Here is a 20,899-nt window from a genome sequence, read left to right as displayed (position 1 = left end):
CTTTCTTTTTCAACATGGGTGGTACTTACACTGACGTCTGCTTCACTACTTTTCTGCAAACTGTTCATAGATTATATATATACACTGACTTAATTCACAAAAAAACAATTTTAAAACTAGCAATATAAACTTCATGTTTCAATCAAGAGTCTGCTTAAGATTCAGGCCAGTTGAAACCAAGGGAATTTTTATTGCAAAATAAGGATATATGAGTTTCTAAAAGAACCCTTACCCTGTGAAGCCTTTTCAGTATTTCTAGGAGAGCTTTAATGTGACAGTTATTCTCAGCACTTTCAGCCCAACATTGCAGTTGAGCAATGATGGCTCTTTTAAACATCTGGACCAGTTTGGTGAAAGCGGATTCTTGCAGAGATGCCCAATATTCCTCTAAGGGATATAAGGTAAATAAACGTTAGCATGTAATTTCTCAGACATTCTTAAAGGTAAAAAGTGGTTCATATTTTCCAAAACTGATAGAATATTTTCATATACATCATAGTTACAAAAACACGTTTGTAATAAATTTTTCAGCAAATACAATTGTAATTAAAGTTTAGAATTTAATGCCCTAGAAAAAAATTCCCTGACAGTAACACAACAACACACTTGATAAACTAGTGAAAAAACAGACAAAATTAATCACATTTTTATCCAGATAAAATAGCATACTGTATTAAAAACTAGATTAAGAACTATTTGTGATTGCACAACTCTTTTTGTGCTCCCAGCATGAGATTTTAACTCTTAAAAAACACATTTCAGCGTGGTAAAAAAACAAAAAATATTTTCAACTAGCTTTTCATCACTTATGTTATCTCGATTTAATAAAACCTAAGAAAAAAGGGACTTACTTGGGCTGAATATGCTCTTTATTGTTTTTAAAAAAGAAAACTAAAATCTAATCAAGCCCCTAGACCTAACTTCCAGTGTCTTGGAAACAGAAAAAAAAACAGTCAAATTTAGAGGTGGAACATTCTACAAGACAACTGACCTAGATTTAAAAAAAAAAAAAAAAAAGGCTATAAAATACTTTTTGGGAAAACTGCAGAAATTTGAATGTGGCCTAGGTATTAGATAATATTATAGAATTATGGATAACTTTATTAGGTTTGGTAATGTCATGGTAATGTAGAATTCCATACTAAGAGATGCATGCTGAAATATTATGGTTGAAATGTCATGGTATCTCCAACTTACTTTCAAATAGTTCAGCAAAAATAAAATGTAATCTGTACATAGAGAGAGAGGAAGTACATATGGTAACGCTAACAATTGCTGACTCTCAGGTACAGGAAATACGGTTATTCACTGTCCTATGCCTTCGACTTCTGTATATGATATTTTTCATAATAAAAAGTCATGACCAAGACATACATAGATCATTACAAGAACTAAAAAAGGTACTAGAACAATCTATTTTGGATCACCAGAGTTAATTATTATAGCATCTTTAGAATACACTAACATGAGCTAAAAATCATGATGTGTTTACAATTATCTACCTATGTTTTACTGTAATTTTACTAGGCATGTCTTTCCATTGAGAGGATGGTAAAGTATTTTCAAATGTAAATCATAAATCTTACCCATAACTCCTGAAGATTTATCACTCATTTTACAAACAGCCTCTGCAAATGGAACCACCAGGCTCTTCCAATTGTTAAAATCATGCATCATGGGACATTCTGGGAGAAGGAAGAAAACTTCTAAAGCTTCTTGGTGCGGAGAATGAAATGGAAGATTTTTGAACAGATTATCCCTGAGACATGTGGTTATCTGTGGTCAAAAAGGATCAGGGAAAAAAGACAGTCAAAACACAGCAGGAACTGGGTGCAACTTACTGTAAATAAAATAAAATGTGGAACCTGTAGTTTCACAGCACCATGAAATTGGAATGATCATTTAGTCTAAAAACCATGTTTACATCCCATCTCACCTAGCCCCCCAAATACCTACAAGTATTGTGACAAGTACGTATGTCTATTCCCCTAACTAAACCATGACCTTCTACGAACAGGGAACGTCTCTCTTTCATTTTTCATCAGGAGTCCTCATTACAGTGCCCTATACATAGCAAGTATTTAAATGTTTGCTAAATAAATGAACGAATGCCAACTGTCTGTGAATCCATATCACGGTAATCTCAAAACAGCAACATAACACAGGTCCTCTGATCTAACTATCCCACTTGAAATAATGGAAGACTGCTCTATGATTATGTCACTTGCACATTATATGATATTGTTCTGGCACAACCAAGGTATATTAGCCTTAGTGATAAGCTGATCCAATCTCTTCCCTTCACAGATGCAGAAATGGCTTTCTATTTTTGGTAATCTTTCCATTAAGTGCTGCAGAATCCTGACAAAGGTTCATGGTTAGGGATCCATTTTACCTTAGACCCCAATGGGGCCATAGTTTTGCCAAAGTTAACAGAATTAAACTTCCCATCTTCTCTTGAGATAAAGGTATGTAAAAGAGAACTTGCAGCTAAGATCCAGAATGCATTATTGCAGACAGAACAACAGAACAGGTGACGGAGCTGAGAGGGAGGGACAGAGATGAGAGCCAGATTATAGAAACAGAGGGAAAGACCAAATGAGGGGGACAGGGAGGAGAGAAAAGAAAGAGGGAAGGGGAGGGGAAGGAAGGAGCAGGCAAAGAGGAAAGAAGTGAAGGAGAGAGGAAAAGGAACCAAAGTAAGATCCAGAAAGAAATAGACTGAGAGACATAACAAGTACTACCCCTAGATCAACCAGTACAAAAGAACAGGCGGATAAATTAATAAAGGCTGAAATCAAGAAAGGCTAAGCATGTCTGGAATATCTGCAAGTGGGACACCTAAAGATAGTAGTAACAGTGCTGAAACAAAGAAGCAACAATCTCAAAAGAACAAGAACATTCTAGAACCTACAGAAAAGGAAGTGTAATGGAACAAAACAGAGAGGAAGAATCCTTGGTGAAGGGGATGTTCATATCAGAAAAAATGTGCTCATTTCTACACTAATGTTTACAATAATTGCAAATAAAATGTTCTTATTCTACTTTGCCAATCTCAACAAATCCTTTTGTTGAAGCTCCAAGTTGAAAAAATTCCCTCTAGAAGAGTGCATGCAGAGGTGTGTGTGTGTGTGTGTATAGATGAACTAATATTTCGACAAGTTTTAACCTATTATGACTACTATAACAACTGTTTCACCCTGAGTGGGCAAATATGCTGAGTTTAACTTAATCTGGATATACTACAGGGTCTCAAAGAATCTCTCAAAACAAAGTATTTCTTCTGAAATTTTGAGTTCTAATAAAAAATGTTTTCATGTATTTTCTTTTTCCAAACAATTTGAAGAATACCACCGCGTTAGTAATCCAGTCCTTTTGGGTTAACTCCTTAAAGGTGTTTCTTGCTTTATTTAAGTCCAAATGAATAGACATCATTTCTGCAGTTATTCTGTGGAAGGAAGATAAACAAAAAAAAACACAGGTGAATAAGTAAAAGAAAAGGGGACACTTCAAAATTAAATATTTTATTAGATTAAAATTACACTCCTTCTCAACTTTAAAATAACTATAATTTGGCCAAATATAAATACAATTGAAAATGTATTATAGTTGACAAATAATTTCTAAAATGCCAAAAATACAAAGGCTGCATTAATAGTATGTGCTACCCAACCTTAACTCAGATATTATCTAATCTTAAATGGGCAATCAATCAATCAATCAATAAATAAATAAATAAATTTTCCAGAAAAAAAAAATAGCCACAGAAAAAAGGAAATGGCTTTTTATGTTTCTAAAAAAAATGGCCATTTCTCCCAGTTACATGAAGTAAAGTAGGGACCAAAAAAAAAGGATGGATCAGAACAGTAAGTTGTTAGTTTTCCAAAAAAAAATTACTAATCAAATGTGTATCTTAACCCATGAATTAATGACGTTTATACTGACTAGAATATAGTCATTGTCTAAAAGTAGACACATTCTTTGTAAAACAATACATACTTAAGTGTCTGAAAACAGAAAATATTCTTTTAAATAAAAAATATACAAATATTTAGGAAAAGAAGTACAAAGTTCTTCCTTCATATTATTTAAAAATTCAAAGAAATCTCAGTATCTTGCAACAAAGAAATGTTTAAATAAATTAAAGTACGTCCTTCCCATGGGATGTCATGCAGCTATTAAAATATAAAAAATATGGGATATGGAAACTGAATAAAATGAAAATGGACAAATATATTAAGTGTAAAGCGGTATATAAAGCAATACATAATCCTATTTTTTGTAAAAGAATACATTTACATAGGAAAAATATATACACAAATACTACTAGCTGTTACTCTTAGGTGGTGGATTATAGATTTTTCATTTTCTTTTTGTTGTGTGTCTATTTTTGACATTTTCTATAGTAGTCACATATTTTTGTTAAAAAAAGTAATTTTCAAAAAGAGATAAATATATAGGTAATTATTTTACCATCAAATCATTTCTTTACAATCTTTCACACTGTATTTTAAGATATAATTGACATATAACATACCAGTTTCAGGTGTATGACATGATTCCATATACATATATATTACAAAATAATCATCACAATAAGTCTAGTTAACAACCATCACCACACAGTCACAATTTTTTTTCTTGTGATGAGAACCTTTAAGACCTATTCTCTTAGCAACTTTCAAACATATAATACAGTATTAACTACAGTCACCACAGTATTTTAACAATTCAAAATTTATAATAATATTGATTATATATATATTACCTTTCCCTTACAAAACTTCCAGTCAGACATGCAGGAGATGAAAATATCTCTCTGATTTCCCTACATTAGGAATAAGATGGTGATTAAAACAAATCATGAAAATGCTTCCTCATGGCCTGAGACATGATAAAACATCGTATAATTGTCCTTCAAACTCCTCCATCTCTGATTTGTTTATATATTCCCTTGAGTATCTAGAAGTTAATTCCACTTACTAACTCTCAAAATTTCAGTGGTGAACATGACAACTAAAAAGATATGCACTCAGATAAACCACAAAGAGGAAAAGGCTTGACCTAAAGTCAGTATTTTATTGGACAAATAAAACACTCTCATCCCAACCAGCTTTCCAAGCCCTATGTATTTGTTCCATTAAAGTAGAAACCAAAAAATTACCAGAAATCAAATGGGGGAAGGGGATTATGCTCAGTTGTCTTAGAAGCAATTGCACAAATAGTTCTTGATCATTTATGCTCTGCAAATTATGACATAACTTTTTGTACAACTACTTTCCAGAATTAGAAAGCCATACCTAAAAATACCTCTAAAAGAAGATGTTTGTCAAAATGAGTATAATCTTTAACAAATGGTAGGAGTTCTGCCGTTTAGAGCAAGATTGCCTAAGCTGTTCAGCTGTAAATAGGAGGTCCACAAACAAGTGATTCTAGGGTCAAATAGGGTTGGGAAACTGTAGACTGTATATTTTGCTCAGAGTCAGAATATATGTAAACATATCAAAGGCCCAGAAAAGCCCTGCAGTAGAGAAAGCTGCCCTTGTAGAGCTTACATGCTAGCTGTGATGGTTAATTTTATGTGTCAACTTGGCTAGACTACAGTGCCCAAATATTTGGTCAAACACCAATCCAGGTGTTGCTGTAAAGGAATTCAGTTAGATTACATTTAAAATCAATAGACTGTGAGTAAAGCAGATTATTCTCCATAATGTGGTGGGCCTCATCCAATCAGTTGAAGGCCTTAAGAGAAAAAGGTTAAGCTCTCCTGAGAAGAAGGAATTTTGCCTCCAGACTGTCATATGGGACTCAAGTTGCAATATCAACTCTTCCCTGGCCTGCCTTACAGATTTTATATTTACCAGCCCTCATAAACACGAGTTAATTCCTTAAAAATAAATCTCTCTCTCTCTCTCTCTCTCTCTCTCTCTCCATACACACACCCCTCATTGGTTCTGCTTCTCTGGAGAGCTCTGGCTAGTGGACCACTCTGCATTGTGCAGAACTAGTTGGGGGGAACACCGCTTTAGAGAGCTACAGACACATGGAGTGTACCTTTTTGTATTCTGCCACTGCTTAGTGCCCACATCAGCAATCCACCTCTTTCCAGTCCCTTCCTTCATTGTAGGAATTTTCCTCCTCAGATTAACATAGGGATTCTGTAAACAAATAAAAAGTAAAATACAATAATTTAGACACAACAAAAACAGGTATCCAATTTTTAGGCACATTGTAAGGATATAGGGTAATATTGACTTTTAAATAAGGATAATAGAGCTCTAGAAAATCATAAAGTGAGATTCTACCAAGAAGTAATTTGCCTGATTGTCAATTTGGATCCAAATTTAGATCCAAAGTAAACTTCACTGAGTGCCCTAACACTCAGCACTTTATACAGGTATGATTGGATTAAAATGAACATCACACAACTTTGAAGACAAGGAAACATCCTGAAAGAGCTGTAAGTAAAAGTGGAAGGAACTCAATGTACCTTAGTGAAGTACGGCTAAGTATGAATAAGAAAGTTATTCATAAGCCTATGAACCTCAGGTCTTTTTTAGTACACTGGCTGGCAAAGTCAAATCAGAATGTCCTTGGGAATGTTGGCTCCCTAGGATACTGACCAAATGACACTGGCAGGGAGCCTCCCAAAAGGTAAGAAGAATCTAAGGAAATCACTGATTCGACATTCACTAGATACACAGACACACACACCCAAGATTTCCGTGGGTAAATATTTATGTAGTTTAGACAATAAAGGATCAATGATGTCTACTTTTTCATCTCCAAAAGTCAGCCCAGAAACATGATTATTTTGGAATTCACCAAACTTAAATTCTGGAACCCTTTGTTTTGCTTAAAATACCAAATCATAGAACATCTAGAGATCTATTTTCACCTCTTTTTTCATCCAGAGCAAAATGCTTTGATTCCCTCCAGCAATCATTATTAACTTCTTTTCTGAGGTATGGCTTTCTAAAAGGGATATACAGAAAGTAAGAGTTTAGAAAGTCATTTGGCACAAACACGCAATCATACTCAAATAATTGCAGATTCTTAAACTTAGTCCTTTTATCTTTTTGACAGGCAAAGACTCAGTTATTTCCCACCCATAAAGCAGAAATATACATATAATTCAGGGTAAAGTCTAGTTGGCAAACAGGTGATTTTCAAGGTTAACAAGTAGCATCAGTTTAATATACATAATTAATATAAATGCTTATAAAATATCATCAAATATTTGATTAGTTAACTGTTCCCTGGTTTAATTTGGCTCTATTAATAAAAACTATATTCTACAACTCAAGATTTGACCAATGACTACTGGCTGTGAGGAATGTAAATAAGTACTTCAAAACTCTACCTAAGTGGTTATAACAAATCAAATATATGAGCTACTTAAGGAAATAACCCTGTTCACTTTCCCAGAAGAACTGAGAGAATTTTGGTACTGTGGGTCATCACTAAACTTTCAGAAAACAAGTAACCGAAGTGCTCTGAGGTTACACAGGGCACAGTTCAAATCCAGCCAAACCACTTAACGGCCGTAAGACCTGGCTAACCTAAGCCTTCACTTTTCATGTGTCTGTACCCTCCAGTAAAATGGGACAGAGTACACATCTCCCTGAACTATTCAAGGACAGGTGAAATAACACATGTTAAGTGTTCAGCACAGTTACCTGGCATGTGTACGCTGTTCTCATTCTGAGGGTTTTACAGGACTATGAGTCAATTTAACAAGGTAAGAAAATCAATCACCATAAAATTAATAGGCCCCTTGCAAACTGGAATCAGAGACTACATATGCTCTGAATCCATAGACTATTTTATGTTGTATCATTTTAAATCCACATTAATCTGAATGGGTAAGAGAAAACTAATGGTTATTCTGACTTAATAAATTAGACAGGATATTTTAAATTGTTTACAAATCAAAAATGAAAACGATGTTTAGGGAAACTCTTCAGTCATAGATTTTTTTTCTTGCCACATTATACACTTAGAAAAATCAGTTTCTCCACAAAGGTATTATGCCATATCCTGTGCTCCTACAGAATTTACCAAGTTTGAGTTCTTCATTTGACAGCGACTTCATGGGAAGTGGTATCAGCTGATTATGTGTTCCACCATTTCCCAGTTGTCCTTCTTTTCCAGAGCCAAAAGAAAAGACCTTCCCCAAATCAGCAATATAGGCAAGTGTGTGCCGCCTATTAAATAAAAGCACATACCGTCAGTTCTCAGTTATCCACAATGATGAGAAAACGCAGCAATATGGTAAAAGGCTGAAATTAGGTTACCCAGTGAGTAAAACTAGTTAACCAACTCCCAACTCATGCAATTAGCCACGTGGAAACTAAGAAATCATTACTGTGTGGTTGAGATGATTTTGGAACCTCTAAGTCTGCTCAAGGCCATGATGCTGCATCCCGGCAAACGGTGTTCTGGCATCAGCAACAAGCATCTCCTCTTGCCTTGTACCCCTTTTTCAAGGCGTGGCTTGAAAAAAACCTCTTGGAAGCCATCTCTGAGTCCCTTCCCTCCCCTTCCTAGAAGACAGAATTAGGTGATACTCTCTGAGCTCCCACTCTATTTCCCAAAGACTTTAATCACACTGCTTTTCTTACAGCTTTGTTCAATGGTCTCTCCCATGATACAGAATTTGGTCTTGCTCAAATAAAGGTCTGGCCTCTGTCCTCAGTGCCTGAGAGGTAAACCTTTATAACTTCCCAAGTGATAGATGTGTCTTCATTATTGATGGCTGGCCCGAGACCACACCTAACAGTTTACCCAGCTGGCTCATGAGCCCCTCTGGCTGCAATGCAAGCCCAACGTACAGGGACAGAGAGGCTGGAGGTTGAATTCTACCTAGGCAATGATTCAATCAATCACAACTAAGCAATGAAACTCCAATAACTTGGGTGAGCTTCTATGACTGGCTATACTCTACACATTGCTACGTATCAGACTGGGAGGAGGTAACACCGTCCATAGCTCCAAGGGGAGAGGATGCCTGAAACTCCTCATTTGGATCCCTACTAGACTCTGTCCTATGTATCTCGTCCTTTGATTGGTTCCAATTTGTATCCTCTTCTTGTAATAGAGGTGGTCATAAGTGTAATAGCTTTCAGTGAGTTATGAGTCTTTCCAATGAATTCTGTGTTAGTAGGGCTACTGCCCTGGTTTGCATTAAGATACCTCTAACATGACAACTCCTCTTATAATACATACTACTAAGAGGAATGTGTGTTATGAAAAATTCAAGGTGGTGATAATGTTTCTGTGACATGCAGAGATTCTCAAATGTAGAGAACTATACCATTCCAATAATCTATGTAGTTTACCTTAATAATATCCATTTATGTAATTTTACTCCAAGATCATAAGAGACTATGTCTATAGACTAAAAGTACATACATCATTTTTTCCAGTAAAGGGTCAGTAAACAAACACATGAACCCAATCTTCAGATAGAGTCTTGAATCTGCTTGGCTTTAGTGAGGAAAAAACTGCCCCCAAAAAGAATAAGTATATCTGGGTAAAATACTTCTTAACACCACCAAGACCCAACGTCCCACTGGTGAGAAGTAGATTGATTGATGTTCTAGGAACAAAATAATTAAGTAAACAAGGAGTCTGTTTTTCTACTTTGGTTTAAAACAAACAGAAAAAATGAAAAAGCTGTGAAATTCAAACTTTTCAAGAATATTCTACTCAAACCACCAGTGATTGTCTTACACTTTACTGTGATCACTCTGAAAGAATTAAGGTAACTAAGTATGATGGGCCCTGCAGGGTTGTGAGGAATGGTGATTATATCAATGAATAAGCCTTTGTTATTCATGTTTGTTTGCTTTTCAAATAAATGACATTTTTCTTAAAGACAAAAGTGCATTTGGACAGTGACAAAGGTATTTCACTGAAGGGGCATCAGAAAGTGAATATATCTGATCATCAAAAAAAAAATCAATGAAAACAAATATGTACACTAAAATAAAGATTATTATGATTATCTAATAATGTAAATTAAACATCTTCACTCATTTCAAAATATTTAATACTTTTATCTCAATCAGTGAAACTGATGGAAATTTTATAAAAATACCTATCTAAACTTATTGTACTGATTTTTTTCATTGACACTTTACAACTTACCTTCCACATGCTATCTGGGTGACTCTATTCCCAACAAGCTCAGTCACCAAACGGGGTCTTAACTCATTCTGTGTTGAATTGTGACCAAGTTGCCCATATTTTCCAGCACCAAAAGTAAACAACAGCCCATCCTGGAAAGGGAACATCATATCAGATTCTAGAGAAATGTAACCCAGAAGTCATATTCACTGATGCAAAGGCATCGGTGAATAATTAATAAAAGCACTGTCAAAGCAAAACCCCCAATTATCAGGAAGACAGTCCTGTTTGTAGGAAGTGATGACCTTTCTTCCCTGAGTTACACTGCCCACACCTAGATGTTCTAGTGCTTTCCCCATTACAAAATGTTCTTCCAGAATTTCAGTTAAGGAGACAAGGGGACACGTACCTTTGTGAGCAGGGCAGCGTGAGAGCCACCACAAGTAAGAAATTCAACTTTCTGATTGTCCAGTGCTTCAACAAGGAAAGGAAAATCTTTATCTATACAAGGGAAAGAATAGCTAAAGTGACCAAAAGGAAATGCTGAATTTCACACTAGAGTCCTGTGCTACCGGTAAAATACATGGACCACTTCCTCTCAGCCTAGCAATAGTTCCCAACACATTCTGACAAGGAAGGTTCTATGTTGGTGCATTTAGGCCTAAAGGTGGGGTGCTGGGGCTGTGATTAAAAGAAGTACATTTGGGGGTGCTCACCTGTGAAAGTATTAAGCAACTTGCCAGAGCTCATTTTTCTCTTTTTAACCTGACATGATTAACTTTAATTGCAAGATATCTGATATTTCCAATTCTCATCTAAATTACCCTTTTTAATGAACATATTCTTTTTTTCTTTTAAATTCTCTACTATGGTGTACTTGCCTCACTCTACCTCTTCTTTCTTTCACAATTATTTTGTCAAAACACTTGGAGATTCAGCAAAAATAGTTTACCTGTCCTTTATTCCTTTCCCTCCTTTGAATATTTTTCTAACATTGACTCAAGGTTCTCCTGAGTAATTAGCATGGGACCACATCAGGGAGAAATGTAGTGTCTGACCAGCACCTCGGGATAACGTGTACATTACCAGAGTTGAATAATCAATGGAGTCTGCTACGCCTGAAAACTAAAAAGGTGTTTGGGATCATAAGAAATTTTGCCATCTACTTTGTGGAGGTATTACAATTCAGTAATGGGTATAACTATACATGGTTTTTTTGCATGGATGTACATGTGTGCATAGATGTAAATAGTTTATAGAATATGACTAGGATACATGAGTTTCTAAGATAGAATTTAGTATCCTTTTGTCATAATATATTAATAGATATTTAAATTGCACCTTGAAGTGCACCGTAAGTGCACCTTGATGTACCTTAAAGGTTATTTCATCCAAACTCGTCACTTTATAGAAAATGAAAACAATGCCTAGAGAAAAGCTATGTGACTGGGTAAGGCCCTGCAGTTAGTTAACTGTGAAGCGAGAATCACAACCCAGGTGTTCTGATCCCCAGTCTGATACTCTTTCCCCTTTTTCCACAAAGCCCAGACATGTCTCAATTATAGCAATGACTTTCACACTACGCATGTCTTTTAGACCAACGCTGTCCTGAAGACAGAGATAACCAGGAAGAACAGTAAAAATAAGAGTGAGGACTTGAACCATTTTTGAAACGGAGGTCTGTGTTAAATTCATCCCTTATCTAACAAATATCTGTTAATAATATAAATTTAAAAATATGTTTCCATACTGTCGGTATGGCCCAGGCCTAGTTGTCCAAAATCGTTTCTTCCCCATGAGTAAATGTTTCCGGATATGGATAAAGCCATGCTGTGGGCTTTTCCTGCAGAAATCTGAGCCAAGGGGACTCCTGAGAGATGCTCCACAATCTGTGGTGTCTGGATTGAGGCACATATTATTCCAATTCCAAGCTGGCCGTGTAAGTTCTGTCCCCATGCAAAAAGCTCACCACCTTGATGTAAACAAAGAAAATGCTGTCTTACTAAGTTTAAAATGCAGCAGACATTACTCTAGGGGATTACATATGCAATTCATATTATACCATCACAATCTCTTACGTTCAAACTGACAGGACTTCTCAGATCTCAGATGCCTGAGTCAGAAAAACTAGAAAAATCTCTTTAGCAATTAACAGTCATACTTTCTTACTTCCTACCACAAACAGTAGTGTTATGGACTGAATGTTTGTGTTCCCCCCCAACTCACATGTTGAAATCCTAACTCTCAATACGATATTAGGACGTGGAGCCTTTGGGTGGGGAGTAATAAGATTACATGAGATCATGAGGGTGGAGCCCTCATAAATGGGCTTAATGCACTTATAAAAGAGACCCCAAAGAGTTCTCTTGCCGTCTCTACCATGTAATAAGACAGGCTGCTCACCAGATAGCAAATCTTTTGGCACCTTGAATTGAACTTCTAGCCTCCAGAACTCTAAAATGCTTCTGCTGTTCAAGCCAGCAGAATAACCAATTTATGGTTATTTTTATTACAGAAGCCAGAACAGACAAAGACAAGTAGAATAAAGCTATCTGAACATATTATAATCAAATTCAAGAAATACTTATTTTGAAAAACCCATAGGATGGGCCCGTGAAAAACAGAAACATTGTACATCTGAAAAACAAAACCTTAAACTACTGTTTTCTCTCTGCTCCCTACCCCCTTCCTTAATGTACCCTAAAGATCCCAAATAAACAACTTAAAAATACATTTGAAATTGCAGCACGATATCTTGAAAGGGCCAGCATCTCTTTCCATTAACTGAATATATACAGCATATTTTTCAAGAAAAACTCTTAGACGTTATCTAATGGAGTTGACAATATCTAATGGAATGGGGAAAAATATATCAGAGAATTAAGGCTACCTCTCTGCACAATACTGTGCAGGATCTGGTGGGAGGCAGGGCGTTTCCTTCAAACATAATTGTCCTGTGCCTTTCAGCCACCAGGAATATATAATGACATGCAATTTCCTTTCTTGCTTCCCCAACTTTCATTTTTCCTAGACTGTGATTTACCAATGATAAACCCTGAACCTCCCCTTCCACCCATATCACTAGACCCTAGGGTTCTTGAAGGCACGTGTCTGCTTCATCTTCATAACCTGAAAATGGTACATACTCAAAATGAAATATTTGTTCGTGAATGGAAAAAGTCAAACAATCAGACTAATGTTTTCTAATGTAAGTTCACACTCTCAAACATCCACAGGGCCTTCAGTATAGGTCGAATACTTGGTTATTTTCTTCCCTTAAATTCCAGCTTCCATTCAATTTATGTTCGTGTCTATCCTATACATTAAAAATAAATTTCCTCAATCCTGAATTCCTCTCTATCACCCTCTTTTAATTATTCCCCTGCTGTCATTTCTTCAGGAAATTATGGCATCTGATAAGAAACAGGAAATTAAATAAAGTGCTAGGGAAAACCCCTGAATTCAAAAGTAATGTTCAAACACATCAGGGGCCTGCAAACTAGCCACAGAAGGAGAGCCAAGGAATTCTGAGCCACAAGAGTTGGAAAAGCACTAGGAAAAGAGAAGACGGTTCTGGAAAACCATGCCTGGTCCTGATTCTAAACAGAATGCTTTTCATTTTTCAGAATATTTTCACTGTTTCATACTTGAAAAATAAAAACATAGACCCGTTGACATAAATCTCCAGGCCCCAAATGGAGCCGCTTCTGCCTGGGGTGCCATGTCAACCGGATTTTCGCATTCTGGTAAATGCTTCACTTGACCAGAAATGCAGTATATCAATTCAGCCAATTCCCGAACTCCAAATCAACTCTGGGCTCTATACTTATTTCCTTGTTCCTTGATCTTTCTAAATAAGATCAGAAAAGCAATCCCAGCCAATCATACTATTTCTTTCAACACTCTAAAACTCACTCTTGCCCAAAATTCTTCAGGAAAAGTGCTCGCTCCACTACTTATGAGAGAGACACTGCACTCCCCAATTCATGGGTCACTTTCCCTTGAATAAAGGACATCAAACTCATTACTAAATTGTTTTAGGTATGACATTTGACAGAACGAAATGCTGGAATAATAATTACGAAAACCCGAAGATTTTATAGGTCCAAGAATTTTCTCTCATTTTGTAGCTCCTTTAACAATAATGCTCTGAACCATATCAAATTCAAAACCATATTTCTGTCCTGTTAAAAGCAAAGCATACACATTCTACTGCCGTGTTTCCCCGAAAATAAGACCTAGCTGGACAATCAGCTCTAATGCGTCTTTGAAGTAAAAATTAATATAAGACCCAGTATTATATTATATTATATTATATTATATTATATTATACCTCGTCTTATAGTAAAATAAGACCGGGTCTTATAATATTTGCTCCAAAAGATGCATTAGAGCTAATTGTCTGGCTAGGTTTTATTTTTTGGGAAACATGGTAGTTCTACATATACACACATTTACTCCCTCCAAAAAACAATTAATATTCCAGAAAAGTACCTTTTGAGAGTGCAAGGGAATGATAATCTCCACATGCGATCTGAATTATAGTTTTTTCTTGTAAAATGCACTGAAACCTGATGAAAGAAAATACATTTTATGTCAATTACCATAATGAAAGTCACAACATCAACGTTAGAATTATTAACTGTAATTAGGATTGAAGCTCAAGAAAAAAATTATTTCAATTTATTGCCTCATATTCAGTACATCTAAATTATAAAAAATACAATATATTTTAATTATTGTTTAAAAGGAAAATAATGTGCATTATGTAACTGTAATAAGATGATTCTCAGACTCTTTTGCAAACAATAATTTTATGATGCAAGAATAATAAAAGATGAAAATAAGCTCTAATTCACATGATCTACCAGGAGAAAGTCTCACAGACCATGCCATGAAAATGCATTTTTTTTCCTAGGTTGAAAACTTTTATTTCTGGAAATCTAATTTATAAGATTATTATGAGGTTAAGTGAGTTAATGAATATGAAAGTCCAATTTGGGTCTACGCAGACTAACCAATCATTTCCTTTAAATGTCAAAGCAATACTTGGTAAGTGTTCTAGGAGACAAAAATTGATTTGTAGTTTACTCAAGGAATTAACTAGTCAGTTCAAAATTCATTGTTTACTTTAAATGCCATGACCAGTTTACTGTAAATGCCAAGATGTGAAGGAGGGACAAAGATTATATAAAGTAACATTTTTCTACAAAAACTATGATTGACTTTTGAGTAAAACTTTAAAATTTTTTAACGAAAGAAAAAAGTTCCCTACCTTGCATGTTCTATGCTATAGTTGTACTCAAATGGTTTGCCATCTGAGGATAGAATCAGCATGTGATCTGCTCCTTGGTCCACGGAATGTATCTTCATTTTTTTTCCTAACTTAATGCACTCTGCAGAGCAAATCCAACCAGAAACTATCATCACTCTGATTATTACCCACTGTTATTAATGATTTCATTACAATACACTTAAAACACGTGGGGGGAAAACTTCAACTTTGACTTAATAAGAACTTCTCTTTAAAGAAAAATCAAGTACAGAAAGCAGACAAATTAGTAATGACTACTGTCTTGACAACTGATTTTTTCTTTTAATTTGGGAAAGCACTGATTTATACTGTTTTTTAAAACAATTAAAATTAGATATTAGATTCCTATTTAACAAGTTGAGAAAGAAACTAAATTTAAAGAGACAGAAATGAAAAAGTCAGAAGAAAGAAAATACAACAATTTTTGGACAACATAACTCACCGTAGGAGCAAATATAATGTGTATTCTGAGCTGTACTCTTTCCAAAAACAAAACAAATAATAATAAACCCCTCATGGACTGCTTCATATAAAACCCAAGGCTTATATTCTTAAACTGTGTTTGAGGGACGGGGATGATGTTAGAAGAATTTTTAAGATTTGAAATTGTCCACTAGTTACCATTTACTCTTACCTCATTTAATTCTATCACAAAAATTAATGTAGGATACAGGAGATTTGGGATCTTGTTTTACTTTTTAGTTCTAACGAAATAGAATTGATTCACGTAAAATCTCAAAGCACAAACCGCTTCATACTATACAAATGCTAGGAGAACCAAAACGGTTTGGTAATAAAGACGAAATGGCCCAACAGATCAACAATTTTGAGTCTCGGCATTTCGAATCAGTTTAAAAAAGAAGGGTTATTCAAAAAAGGTATTGGGATACCTGGGTGGCCATTTGGTGAAAACAAACCAATCCAGATTCCCCTACCTCACTCCTTAAATCAAAATAATATCCAAGCGTATCAAAAACTTTAACTTTAAAAACAAATGCTTAAAATTTCTATAAAGATGAGTGCAAAAAAGAAAAACACTTGTGTGGGTAGCTTTCTAACATAACACAAAATCCGTAAGCCTCCTCAAAAGAAAAGATTAATGAAGTAGAGTATAAAATAACATCAACTAAAGGCAAGTTGGGTAAAATACTACAACGTACATGACTGACAAAGGGCTCCTCTTACTCAAAATTCAAATAACTCTTTCAAAGTAGTTAAGAAAGAGATTAACAACTCAATTTTTTTTAAAAGCCAGGCGAATATACGAACAGGCAGTTCATCAAAAAGGAATGCGACGACCAGTAGCAAAAGAAAAGAAGCTCGACTTCGCTCAAGTTAAGAGCAAAACGAACAGAACACCATTTTCTTCACTTATCAAAGGGCCAAAGTTTTTAACAGTAAGAATGTGGCCATTTGCTTTCCCCCACTTGTAAAATCGGAGTCACAGTACGTGATCTAATCTCCACGGAGATTACTCCCTCGGAGCAGTGCAAGTGAAAGCGCTCCTTCAACTGCTTGCAAATGTAACATATTGCCATCGAAAACAAGATAATTGTGTTCTCCAAAGACACAAAATCGGATACGCTATGTTCTTACAGGGAGCAAGTCAAAAACAAACTTTGAACAGAAACCCCTGATAACGGCCGACTGGCTAAAATGAAGTTGCTGGCAATACACTCCCTCCGCGCGGGTAACTTGAGGAGAGCACGATCTACTACTTCTCGCTACTACCCCGCAAACTCCGCGCTTTCTAGGAGCAGGATGGAGACCTCAAGGGTGCCGCACGCGCGAACGCGAAAAACCACCCAGGCCCGGCGCCTTTCTGAGGCACCGCGGACCGCTACGGCGCCGGGTTCCCTTCGGAGTTTCCCTTCCCATGTACAGAGGGACCGCGTACCCACAACTCCCGCCACCCTGGAGAGCAGTGTCAGTGCCCGCGCGCGCCCCGAGCTGGCGTTGCCCGGGCCCACTCACTTGGCTTCCTGCCGCCGTCGCTCGCCGCCGGCAGCTGGTGCACCTCGACGCCAGCCCCGCCGCGCTCCAGCACCACCAGGCGCCCGCGCGTGCAGCACATCTGGCGCATCACCTCAGTTTTCCGGAGCAGCGCGTTGCGGAGGCCCGGGGCCGTGGGGAAGAGCCAGAGCTGCGGGCCCCGAGGCTCTGCGGGGGGCCGGGTCGCGGCGGGCCGGGAGGTGGGTGGTGGCGGGGACTTGGCGGCCGGCCGGAACGTCGAGCGCGCGCCGCCCCGCGACCTCCTCGGTGGCCTCCGCTCCATCGCCGCTTTCCTAGGCTCCATAGCCGCACCTCCGCTCTTCGGAGACGGGGCTTCAGCCAGCCGGGAGGCAAGAGGAAGGAGAGAAAGGGCCAAGGCCTAAAAGATTCCACTGCCCTCAGACGGCGCGGTGCGGAGCCGGCGAGCGAACTGCTCAGTGGCGTCGAGGGACCGCCCGCACCCCTACTCCGCCCCTACTCCGCCCCTGCTCAGACGCCAGCCTCCCAACGTGCTGCGGGCTGGGGGCGGAGCCGGCAGGTCTAGTGGGAAACGAAACAGAATTTTTTTCAAGGGGGCGGTACCGAAACGGAAACTGGAAGGGAAACTTGAACCTTTCCTGAAAGGTTTGCGAGACGGCCGAGGAGCCCAGGTCGGTGGCAGGTGATGAGATGACTGGCGGGGCTGAGAACGCGTCCCTGGGCGGGCAGTGGCCATCTGAACTACTGGACCAAATGGCCTTCGAAGAAACAATGCAGTTCCACTAGGAGGAGCCCTAACACAGTCGGACTTGCAGAATTTCCAAAAACTAAGGCAGTAAGGAAAGCTCAAGTTTGTGATGAAAGTGATGAAAGTGAAAATATGTACCCAGTCCCTCCGCTCACACCGCGTTGCCTGGCAACCAGGGATCGGCTTTCTGCCAATATAGTTCTTGCCTTTTCTAGAATTTCTCACAAATGGAATAAAACTTATGCAGGCTTTTGTGTCTGCCGTTTTTCATTATCATAATGCTTTTGAGATTCATCCTGTTGTTTTCCGTCAGAAGTTCCCTCTTCATTATTGTTGAGTGGTATTCCATTATATGTATATACCACAATTTGTTGATCTGTTCAATTGAAGGGCATTTCAGTCCTTTACAGTTTTTGACTACAATGAATGAAGGTGCTATGAATATTCGTGAACAGGTCTTTTAGTGGATCAATGTTTTAATTTGGGGGGAGGAATAAATACCTAAAAAATGAAACTGCTCTGTCAGATGGTAAGTACGTGAATGTTATTGTAAGAAACTACCAAACTTTGGAATTCCAAAGTGCTGTACCTCCAGCAATTTGCATTCCCTCCAGAAATTTATGGGCGTTCCAATTGTTCTCTATCTTTGCCAATATTTCGTATTATCAGTCTTTGCCAATATTTCGTATTATCAGTCTTTTTTAATAATAGTCTATAGTGGTATCTTATTGTAGTTTTAATATCCCTTTCCCTATGTTTAATGGTGTTGAGTTTTTTTTTATGTGCTTCTTAGTGCTAATCTCTCTTTGGTGAAGTGTCTATTCATATCTTTTGCCCATTTATTCAATTGCTTATCATCTAAAAGCTCCATATACATCAGAGTTCTTTGTTATATATCAAGTCTTTTATTAGATATTTGTTTTCAGATGATTTGTACCAATCTGTGGCTTGTCTTTTAATTTTATTAAACGTGTCTTTTAAAGAGCTAGCGTTTTAATTTTGATGCAATATTTTTTTTCTTTTACCTAATTCATGCCTTTTTTGTCCTACTTAAGAAATCTTTGCTTAACCCGAGATTACAAAGATTTTCTTAAATATTCTAGAAGTTTTATAGTTTCAGGTCTTTGTCACATTTCAAATGAATTCTTGTTTATTGTGTGAGGTAAGGGGAGATGTTTATTTTTTTTCTTATGGATTTCCAATTGTTCGAGATTGCCTTTCCCCATTGAATTGCCTTGGCATCTTTGTCAAAACTGTTGATCCATATATGATTGCATTTATTTCTGAACTTGTTGTGTTCTATTGATCTATATGTCTATTTTTACTCCCATATTACACTGCCTGGAATTACTGTGGATTCCAAGTCTTAAAATAATTCAAGTGTTCCATTGTTGTACTTCTCCATTGTGGTTTTGGCTATTCTAGGTCCTCTGCATTTTCATATATATTTTATGATTAGTTTATCAATTTCTACAAAACAGCAGGGATTTTTGAGATTATACCAAATTAGATCAATTTGGAAAGAATTAACATGCTAATAATATTGATTCTTCTGTCCACAAGCATATCTTTCTCCATTAATTTAAAGCTTCTTTAATCTCTTCCAGCTATATTTTCTAGTTTTCAGTGTATAGTCAAACATATTTTAAATTTATCCTGAAAAAAATGCATCCTCAGGTATTTTTTTTGTTGATATTGCAAATGATACTTCTTAAAATTTCAATTTATGAGTGTTGTGAGTATATACAGAAATACAATTAATTTTTATATACTTCCCTGAATCCTGAAACCTTTCTATTTTTAATAATTCTAGTAGTTTTGTAAATCCCTTAGAATCTTACACATAGATGACCATGCAGTCTATAAATAAGATAGTTGTACTCCTTATTTTCCAGTCAACATGCCTTTTATTCTCTCTGGCCTATTGTATGGACTAGTACATCTAGTACAATGTTGAATACAAACTATGAGACATCCTCTCCTTGTTCCCAATTTTAGTAGGAGAGCATTGTCTTTCACCAGAAAGTATGAAGTTAGCTGTGTGTAGGCTCCAACAGGTTGAGTAAGTGCTCTTCTGGTCTTAGTTTGCTAGGAGTATTTATCATCCATCAATAGCTATTAATTTTGTGAGGTTTTTTTCTGCCTCTGTTGTAATTATATGATTTTTTTCTGTCTATTATGGTGAAATATAATGGATTTTCAAATGCATTTCTGGACTAAACCCCACTTAGTCACAAGGTATTAGCCAAAAATTTTTTAACATATTTTTGTGTCTATGTTCATGAGGGAGATTTGTAGTTTCCTTTTCCTGTAATGTCTTTGTCTGGTTTTGGTATTAGGATAATGCTGGCCTCATAGAATCAATTGTTAAGTGTTCCCTTATTCTCTGTTTTCTGAAAGAGTGCAAAGATGTTTAGTACAGTTCACCCATTGGCATTAGGAAAAGTAATGTTGGATGTTAAAGGCCTGACGAACACAACCCGAAAGTCAGGGGCCTGAGGATCCTTAAGGTTTAGATAATACCTTTTCCCTTAAAATTCAAAAAGAATATATCTGGGTCTTCATTCCATTTGTTGCAGAAACCGAACATGTCCAAAATAACTGAGGATTCGCTGGGGGGGCTTATGTTTCTACTGACCACCTCATATTCTATTGTCCTTGGTGAAATCTCTATCTCTGTTCTATCTTCAGGTGATCCTGCTCTCTTTCCACATTAGCACCCCAACGTGGACTTT

The 20,899-nt window shown here is 36.9% G+C and overlaps 1 protein-coding gene across 2 annotated transcripts in view; it reads right to left on the bottom strand.

Annotated features, from left to right (window-relative positions):
- Window positions 1–17,879, bottom strand: part of HERC5 (HECT and RLD domain containing E3 ubiquitin protein ligase 5) — a 38,981-nt gene extending 21,102 nt beyond the window's left edge. The window contains exons 1-13 of one of the 2 annotated variants that reach the window (XM_033106602.1): window positions 17,420–17,879; window positions 15,407–15,527; window positions 14,626–14,702; window positions 11,882–12,103; window positions 10,541–10,632; window positions 10,153–10,283; window positions 8,062–8,207; window positions 6,899–6,975; window positions 6,055–6,158; window positions 4,769–4,828; window positions 3,355–3,448; window positions 1,587–1,776; window positions 233–387 (exon numbers count right to left, since the gene is read on the bottom strand). In XM_033106602.1, the coding sequence (XP_032962493.1) occupies window positions 233–387; window positions 1,587–1,776; window positions 3,355–3,448; window positions 4,769–4,828; window positions 6,055–6,158; window positions 6,899–6,975; window positions 8,062–8,207; window positions 10,153–10,283; window positions 10,541–10,632; window positions 11,882–12,103; window positions 14,626–14,702; window positions 15,407–15,527; window positions 17,420–17,741 (1,791 nt within the window). In that variant the 5' untranslated portion in view covers window positions 17,742–17,879. The remainder of the gene's footprint in view (window positions 1–232; window positions 388–1,586; window positions 1,777–3,354; window positions 3,449–4,768; window positions 4,829–6,054; window positions 6,159–6,898; window positions 6,976–8,061; window positions 8,208–10,152; window positions 10,284–10,540; window positions 10,633–11,881; window positions 12,104–14,625; window positions 14,703–15,406; window positions 15,528–17,419) is intronic. The other variant, XM_033106603.1, reaches the window with a different exon arrangement.
- Window positions 17,880–20,899: the final 3,020 nt, after the last annotated feature.

Source organism: Rhinolophus ferrumequinum, chromosome 5 (assembly GCF_004115265.2).
Source record: "Rhinolophus ferrumequinum isolate MPI-CBG mRhiFer1 chromosome 5, mRhiFer1_v1.p, whole genome shotgun sequence".
NCBI classification, from domain to species: Eukaryota; Metazoa; Chordata; class Mammalia; order Chiroptera; family Rhinolophidae; genus Rhinolophus; species Rhinolophus ferrumequinum.
Note: the sequence above shows the minus strand (reverse complement) of the source record. Positions and strands in the feature narration are given on the sequence as shown.